The sequence below is a fragment of the Rhipicephalus microplus genome, chromosome 3, assembly GCF_043290135.1.
Source record: "Rhipicephalus microplus isolate Deutch F79 chromosome 3, USDA_Rmic, whole genome shotgun sequence".
Classification (NCBI taxonomy): Eukaryota; Metazoa; Arthropoda; class Arachnida; order Ixodida; family Ixodidae; genus Rhipicephalus; species Rhipicephalus microplus.
In genome coordinates this window covers 248,240,674-248,249,285 of record NC_134702.1, presented here as the reverse complement: position 1 = coordinate 248,249,285, position 8,612 = coordinate 248,240,674, and the positions used below count along the sequence as shown (strand labels likewise).

The 8,612-nt window shown below is 49.6% G+C and overlaps 1 protein-coding gene across 1 annotated transcript; it reads right to left on the bottom strand.

The window, feature by feature from the left end:
- Positions 1–953: 953 nt before the first annotated feature.
- Positions 954–4,762, bottom strand: LOC142804209 (uncharacterized). Its single transcript, XM_075890887.1, has 2 exons — positions 3,825–4,762; positions 954–2,758 (listed from the first exon to the last, which is right to left on the bottom strand). The coding sequence occupies exons 1-2, from the start codon at positions 4,249–4,251 to the stop codon at positions 2,364–2,366; spliced, it is 822 nt and encodes a 273-aa protein (XP_075747002.1). The 5' UTR covers positions 4,252–4,762; the 3' UTR covers positions 954–2,363.
- Between the last annotated feature and the right edge of the window lie 3,850 nt (positions 4,763–8,612).

Genomic DNA, 8,612 nt, shown 5'->3' with positions numbered 1-8,612 from the left:
GTTCAATGTCGGGTTCTGAGTGCATGCCTCTCTTTTGGGAGAACAAGACACACGTGCTTTTTAGTGGGTTCAGTCGGAATCCGTTTTCCTCTGCCCATTTGGAGACCTTGTTTAAACCTAACTGAACCTGCCGCTCACACATTGCCAGATTGAAAGATCTAAAGCCAAGCTGGACGTCATCGACATATGTACAATAAAACATATTGCGAGGAATGGACAAGCGCAAGGAATTCAATTTGATGAGAAAAAGTGTGCAGCTAACTACACCACCTTGTGGCACGCCTGTTTCCTGGACAAATAATTGGGAAAGAACCGTGCCCACTCGGACACGGAATGTACGGTTTGACAGGTAATTTTCGATTATGTGGAACATTCTTCCGCGCACGCTAAGGTGGAACAGGTTTCTTAGAATTCCAAAACGCCATGTTGTATCATAAGCCTTTTCGATATCGAGGAATACAGAGAGAAAATATTGTTTATGGACGAAGGCCTCTGTGATCTGTGCCTCGATACGACCAAGGTGGTCTGTGGTGGATCTACTTTCTCGAAACCCGCACTGAAATTGGTTGAGCAAATCGTTTGTTTCAAGGATATGTACAAGTCGGCAGTTTATAATTTTTTCGAAGACTTTGCACAAGCAGCTTGTAAGTGCAATAGGCCTATAACTCGAAGGTAAAGAAGGGTCCTTGCCCTCTTTCAAAATGGGAATAATAACAGCCTCTTTCCAGGAGGTAGGGATAGTGCCAGAAAACCAGATAGCATTGTACAAACAAAGTAAGGTTTTTCGTGTTTCGATTGGTAGGTTTTTTAACATTTCATACACCACATGGTCAGAACTTAAGGCAGAAGTACTGCAGGAGTTAAGAGACGTTCGCAGCTCAGCTAGACTGAAAGCTTGGTTATATGCCTCGTGTCGTAACTCGGGCGCGCGCAGCTAAGCAGCAAGGACGATGTTCTGGCAGTCAACGAACAGCGTTTATTGTCCGCAGCGTGGTTATATACATTGGCATTAGGAGAGGGTGAAGGTAGGGGGGAAAGGGAGAATGAAGGCGCACAGGGCCCAAACGAAATGGTGCGCGTGCAGCTGGTTTTGCTGGCGTTACAAACGAAACAAATACAACATTTCTTTCCTCTTGAAAGTGGAACCGTTGTACCAGGTTCCTAACTCTTGTCGATCGCCTCAGTGTTGGCTGGTGCGGGACCTTCTCAGGCGAGGGTTCGTCCGTAGCGACTAGAGGCTCCGTAGCAGCTCGTGGGGAAAACTCACTCTGACCATCCGTGGCCGGTAGCTCTGGGCTTCACTCTTGCTCATTCCGCCTGGACGTGCGTTGCAACGCAGGAGACGGGACAGGAGTAGTCACGCTGGCAGGTTCAGCTTTAGCGTCCGCGCCTTCAGTCGTCCCCGCAGTTGCAGACTCCGGCGTCGATTCGTGGCGACGGCAGACGTGGTCAATATGACGCTGCACTAACCCTCTTGGTGTGTCCACTGCTATCATTCTCGACCCCGACGCAGCTTTTACGCGTCCAGGCGTCCATCTTTTACCGGCACCGTAGTTGCGCACGTAAACGCTGCTTCCTGGCGAGATGGTACAATCGTCAGCACCCGGCGACCAGTTCTCATCCCTGGGCGGCAGGCAGGTGTCAAGACGGGACCGCAGCTGGTAACCAAGAAGCATCTCCGATGGTGACTTTCCTTCTTTTTGCGGGGTCCTCCTGTAATGGAATAGCAGGCGCATGATGTTATCTTCTAGTGAGCCATCTTGCATTTTCCGCAAGCCCTCCTTAAGGGTTCGCACTGCTCTTTCCGCTGCTCCATTCGACTGAGGATGGAAAGGCGCTGTACTAAAGTGCACAATATTGTTTCTTGCTAAAAATGTGGCGAACTCCTGGCTCGTAAATTGCGTGCGATTATCGGAAACGATTGTGCGTGGCACTCCGAACCGACAAAACAGACTTCGTAAGCAGCGAATAGTAGCCGCTGTGTTCGCATGGATCATAGGTATTGCTTCAATCCACTTCGTGTGAGCATCTACCACCACAAGTATCATTTTGCCGGCTATTGGGCCCGCAAAATCGATGTGGATTCGGGACCACCTCTCGGCCGTTTTCGGCCAACTCACCGGTGGTGCTGCCGCAGGCATGGGCAGGTTTTCTACACAGCTTACACACTGCGCCGACAATTCCTGAATCTCCCTGTCCATCCCTGGCCACCAAAACAGTGACCGTGCCACCGCTTTCATTGACTAGGAGCCTTGGTGTGTTTATGTAGCAGCTGAAACATCCTTTCCTGCGCCTTCCGTAGTATGACGACTCTGTTGCGCCAATAGATTAGCCGGTGAGCCATCGACAGCTCCATTTTGCGATCAAAAAAAGGGCAGCAAGTCGGGCGCCATTCCACTTGTTCGAGGCCAGCCATGCAAGATGTATTCCGCCACACGGGCTAACAACGAGTCCTTGGCAGTGAGCTCCTGCAACTCGTGCGTCGTCGCTATACCTTCGTCCAGGGCCTCCAACGACAGGACGTACTCGGGAGGCTCCCCTTCGGCTACTGGTTCCGCTGCCGCCGGGGCTGGTAGTCTGCTGAGGGCATGTGCTGTCAGTAGTTGTTTCCCCGGAACGTACTGTAGCTTGTACTGGTAGCCTCCTAGGAACAGTGCCCACCGTTGAATGCGCGCGGCGGCCATCGGCGGCGTTTGGCGGTCAGGCTTGAGCAGTCCCAGCAGTGGCTGATGGTCGGTTACCAGGGTGAATTGCCAACCTAGGAGGTAGTCACGAAAACGAGAAACGCCAAAAATCAGTGCCAAGGCTTCTCGCTTCAGCTGAGAGTAGTTTTGCTCCGCTTTTGTTAACGTTCTGGAGCGAAAACCGATTGGTCTGCGCTAATTTCCCGCCGAGTGAAACAAAACAGCACCCACGCCATACAGGGAATCATCACATTCTAGCTTCAGTTCCCTGTTGGGATCAAAATGAACGAGAAGCTGCGCATTCTTCAACATTTCTTTTGCTTTCTCGAACGCTGACTGCTGTGGTTTTCCGCCATTCCCAACGGGCTCGTTTTTCCATGAGCTGATACAAGGGGCTGAGCACAGTCGACATATTGGGCGAGAAACGTGCGTAGAACGTGAGCATGCCAAGGAACGAGCGCGATTCGCTAACGTTACGCGGGCGCGGGGCTTGCATGATGGCGTCTACGTTCTTTTCAATGGGGTGGAGGCCTTGCCGATCTATACGATGGCCAAGGTAAGTCACAGAAGGTTGCCGAAGCTTGCATTTGTCAATCCATAGTTTAACGCCATGCTCTCGGAACCGCTCCAACACTCTCTTAAGCTGCTCTTCGTTATCACTCTTGCCTTCTGACACTAGCACGTCGTCAAGGTAGGCTTGAACACCCGACAGGCCGCCGAGTACTGCATCAATCTTTCTTTGAAAAATGGCCGGTGCGGAAGCTACTCCAAACGGAAGTCTGTTATACCGGAGAAGCCCTCGGTGCGTGTTAATGACGCACAGCCCGCTGGACGCTTCGTCAAGGGGCACTTGATTGTATGCATCTTTTAAATCCAAGATGCTGAAATATTCGCCTCCGTTTAAGCTTGCGAACACGTCCTCTATCACCGGAAGAGGGTAATGCTCCACCTCACATGCCGGGTTAAGGGTAGCCTTAAAGTCCCCGCATATCCTCACACTCCCGTCCTTTTTCAGAACGACCACAATAGGTGTAGCCCATTCTGCATGTTGCACGGGTGATAGAACACCAAGTGACACCAGCCGATCAATTTCACGAGAGACCTTATCGCGGAGGGCGTAAGGAAGAGATCAGGGCTTACAGAATTTCGGTGTCGCTGTCTCCTTGAGTTTTAGGCTGGCTGGTGGACCCTTGATTAGTCCAAGGTCTGTTGAGAAAACATCCTCGAACTCGCCGAGCAGTCGGTTCAGCATAGGGTCACTTGGCTCGGCGCTTGCTGTAGGGTCCGGCTCAGTCAGGTCTCCAATGGGAACGCCCGTCTTGTTAAGCAAAGCAATGAGGTCGCGGCCACATAGGCTGGGTCCTGCACAGTCAAGCACGATGAGCGGGCAAGGCACAGATACACTTTTATACTTCACTGGGAGTTCGAGTTCCCCCAACACCGGAAGCTGTCCCGCGTAACATGACAGCTTGATTCGTGGTGGTTGTAAGCGCGGCCACTTTGCGTGGTGTCGATCGTACACTTGGCGCGATACGACGCACACCGGGGAATTCGTATTCACTTTCATGGCAAGGTCTACGTTGCCCCATCGAAACGTGCTGCGTATGGGTGGTTCCAAACCGTTTTTTCTTCCCGAAATCAACGTCCAAACGTGTGCGCTATCCAGGTCGTCGTTGCTAGACGCGCTTTCAACTGTCAGTGCCTTTACACTCACTGCCCGCCTTCCCACCTTTGCATCAGTTGGAGCACTGTAGCATTTCTTTGCCAAATGACCGCGCCGCCCACAGTGATAGCAGCGTTATCGGCAGCGACAGGCGTTATCATCGTGCTTCGTGCTTCCACATCGGCCGCAGTCATGCGACGCGCCTAGTGTGTGATTACCTCGAGAGGGCGAGCGATGGTGGGCTTGCATTTTTAGCACAGTCGGCGGCTCTGCACTCATATCTTTTACATCGCTGTCGGTTGCCTCGGCTGCAATGGACATTGATTCAGCCTTCTCGAGGGTTAAATCTTTATGTGCCAGTAACTGCTTGCGCAAGTTAGTTGAGCGTACGCCGCAAACAATCCTATCCCTCAACATCCGGTTCAGCGCACTTCCAAAGTTGCAATTTTTCTGCTATGCGCCGTATTTCGACTAGGAATGCGTGCACCGACTCCCCTTCTTTTTGGCAACGGGTGAAAAACTTGTCGCTTTCTGCAATCTCGTGACGCTTGGAATCGTAGTAGTCATTTAATGCTGCGACCGCTTCGGCGTAAGTAAGGGAATTCGGCGTCCGAGGTGCAATTAGCCCCGTTAGCACTTGCACAGTCTGCGTGCTGAGTGCTGCCACCAGATGTGCTCTCTGCCTTTTGGAGTCAGTAATGGCATTTGCTTCAAAATACGCTTCAGCCCGAACAAGATATGGTTTCCACTTATCTCTTGTGCCGTCGAACACTGGGAGCTGGAGGCTGGTCATGGTCGCCGGTACTTGTTGCAGCAGGCCGTCGGATCCAACTTTCACGGCAGCATTGGTGGTTTCCGGGCTCGTCGCCACTGTCGTAACTCTGGCGCGTGCAGCTAAGCAGCAAGGACGATGGACGGGCAGTCAACGAACAGCGTTTATTGTCCGCAGCGTGGTTATATACATTGGCATTAGGAGAGGGTGAAGGGAGGAAGAAAGGAGAATGAAGGCGCACAGGGCCCAAACGAAATGGTGCGCGCGCAGCTGGTTTTGCTGGCGTTACAAACGAAACAAATACAACACCTCGTATCTAGTGCATTTGTGTTCGAGTTTCTGCTTTTCTATTCTTGTTCTGTATTTTTGGAAAGTGTCAGTATAGTGGGATGAGCTGGACACCTGTTCGAAGTGTGCACCGAGGAAGTTTGCCTGATTTTCAAAGGTATCACCATGAGTGTTTACGAGTGGAAGTGTGTGTACTTGTTTTCCTGCTATCCTGCCGACCATGTTTCAGACTTTAGCCTCCTGTGTGTATGACTTGATCCCTGACAAAAACTTCTGCCAGGTTTCTCTTCTAGCCTGCCGACGCGTTCTCCTGCCTTGAGACTTTATTTTCTTGAAGGTGTCAAGACTTTTGGCTGTCGGTGAGTTCCGAAGCAGCCTCCAAGCTCTGTTTTGCTGTTTGCGCGCGTTTCGGCATTCAGAGTTCCACCATGGCACACGCCGTTTTCTAAAGTGTCCATTTGTTTGTGGGAAGCATTTCGTTGCAGCATCAATCAAAAATGCTGTGAAGTAGTTGACAGCAACATCAATGTTCAAAGTACATATGTAATTCCAACCTAGACGAGTGATGGTATAAAACTGTTCCCAGTCTGCTCTATTTATGAGCCACTTGGGAACACGTGGTGGGCACTCAGTTACTATAGTTGCGCTCAAAAGTACGGGGAAGTGGTCACTTGCGTACAGAATACTGACGACGTTCCACTGGAGTAGAGGCACAAGAGATGGAGATACTATGCTTACGTCTGTGGAGGAGTAGGTGTTATTAGCGAGATTATAATAGGTTGGTTCTTTTCAATTTAGGAGACACGCGCTCGACGAGAGAAGGAACTGTTCAATCAGTCAACCTCGTGCGTCATACCGAGAATCACCCCATAGCCTGCTATGCGCATTAAAGTCTCCAAAGAGAACATAAGGCTCCGGAAGTTCATCAATTAGAGAGTGTAAAATCACGTTTTTGCAGCTGATAGCTAGGAGGAATGTGAATAGTGCAGATTGTGATCAGTTTATCAAAAAGAACTGCTCGAACAGCAACTGCCTCAAGGGATGTTTGGAGTTGTAAGTGTGTGCATGCAATTCCTTGATTCACTATGCTCGCATTATTCCACAAATTCTATCACGCATCCCCACCCAGCATTTACGTCACCCAACGCCCCCATTTCTCTGAGCGTTGTTGCAACACTATGCAAGTACATTACCCTCGTCCCAAAACTACCACATTTGCAGAATCTTTCTTCATTCGGACAGCTAAGGAATGGAACGCCCTACCGGATACCATTGTTAGCATTCAGGATGCAGAAGCCTTTAAAAATTCCCTGACAACCATTACTGAACTGTAATAGCTAACTGAACTGTGACCTGCCATGCTATTTTTTGTATAATGGTTTCTAGTGTCATCTTCCTAGTATGGCATGTATGTATATTTTGTGTACTTAGCAATGTTTCGAAACCTTTAAGTGGTACCTTTTGTCACTGAAAAATGTTTTCATCCAGAGTCCTCAAACAAACGTACCTGTTACCACCCCCCCTCTCTTCTTGTATGCCCACCCCTCATGCAATGTCCCTTCTGTTAGGGACCCTTGAGGAAAATAAAATAAATAAATAAATAAATAAACACCTCCGGATGATGTCATGGCATCAACACGGTCCTTTCGGAAAATAACGTATCTACGAAGAACATTTGTGTGTTTTGAATTAAGGTGTGTTTCTTGTACACACAGCGCTTTTGGTGAGTGTTCGTGTAAGAGTTCTTGGATGTCGTCAAGGTTTCTGAGAAGGCCCCTGACGTTCTATTGTATAATTTTAGTGTTCATGGTGAATGTAAAATAGTGCTGTGTGTACGAAAAGCGAGTGGCTGTTTAGACAGGAAGTTTGAGTTCACTTAACAGGGCCGTCACCAGGCCCTGTTATCTGCTTTTTGTTTTCTTGGCGCGCTACAAGGAGCCACGCCGCTCTTTCAGCACCAAGGGTACCGACGTATTCATTGCCTCCTCGGAGGCACTGGATTCCCGTACGTGCGGGCTGTTAGTTAGAATTTCGGGCCTCGCCTGGTGAGGTGTGGCCTTGAGACCCGAGGACTCTTTAGTCTCCGGTCTCTGTTTGGGAGTAGGCAGTGTAGTCTGGGCTACAGCCGCCTTGGGGGCAGGTGCCACAACCACTGGCTTGGTATGAGCAGGCCGAAGGAGTGGCGAGGGCTGGTGCGGTGCTGCCCCCTCACACGCCGCATCAGCGTATGTAGGTCCATAGAATAGAGCGACTCTTCGCCGTGCTTCCTTAAAAGTAATGTTCTCCTTCACCTGCAACGTTATTATTTCTTTTTCTTTTTTCCAGTATGTGCAAGAGCGTGAATATGCGCCATGGTTTCCTTCGCAGTTTACACAGTGTGGCGGTCGTTTGCAGTTCTCAGACACGTGGCCTAAGACTCTACATTGTGCACAAGTCTGGCGACCATGACAGGTTTAAGAGCCATGGCCATACCTCTGGCATTGGAAGGAACGACGAGGGTTTGGTATGTACGGCCTGATAGATGTCTTCGTGTACCCTGTTTGAATAGATTCCGGTAGTTTACTGGATGCAAACGTCAGTATTAAGTGTTTTGTCGGTCTTTCCTTATTATCTCTTCTGATGATGATTCTCTGTACATTAGTGACATTTTGGCTCTTCCACCCCTCCAAAAGTTGTGTCAGTCAAATCAAGTAAGTCCATGTCAGATACCACTCCGCGAGTTGTGTTCATTGATCTATGTGGTGTTATGGTTATTGGTATGCCACCGAAATCTGAAAGACGGTCTAGCTTTTCAAATTGTTCTTTGTCACGGATTTCGAGGAGAAGGTCTCCACTAGCCATTTTGGTTACCTTGTATCCTGTGCCAAGAGTTTCAGGAAGACATCTAGAATCTAGGAAAGGAGAGACGGTCCTGGCTTGCTTTTCCGTTTTTTCACAGTGGATAACATGAAAGTGAGATTATGTTTCTTTTGGCTGGTTGAAGAAATTATATCATCGGTGCGTACCCGATTTAGGCCGGTACGATCAGACAGTAGGGGGAATGCTCTATGCATGCCTGTCTTATTTTTGTTCAGCAGCGTTGGCGGCCATTCACCACGGAGCCCAACGAGGGGACGCTACAAGTTTGCGTATGCTGAAACCTGCAGATGCCAGCCGTATAACGCCACTATAACCCAATGCGCCTAGACAAAGGAAGGCTACTTGC

Bases quoted from the DNA above. Each gene is read 5' to 3' on its own strand.
- LOC142804209 (XM_075890887.1), bottom strand. From the start codon at position 4,251: ATGAAAGTGAATACGAATTCCCCGGTGTGCGTCGTATCGCGCCAAGTG. The intron at 2,759-3,824 runs GTAAGCCCTGAT...ACTACCTCCTAG, and splicing joins GACAGCGACACCGAAATTCT to GTTGGCAATTCACCCTGGTA.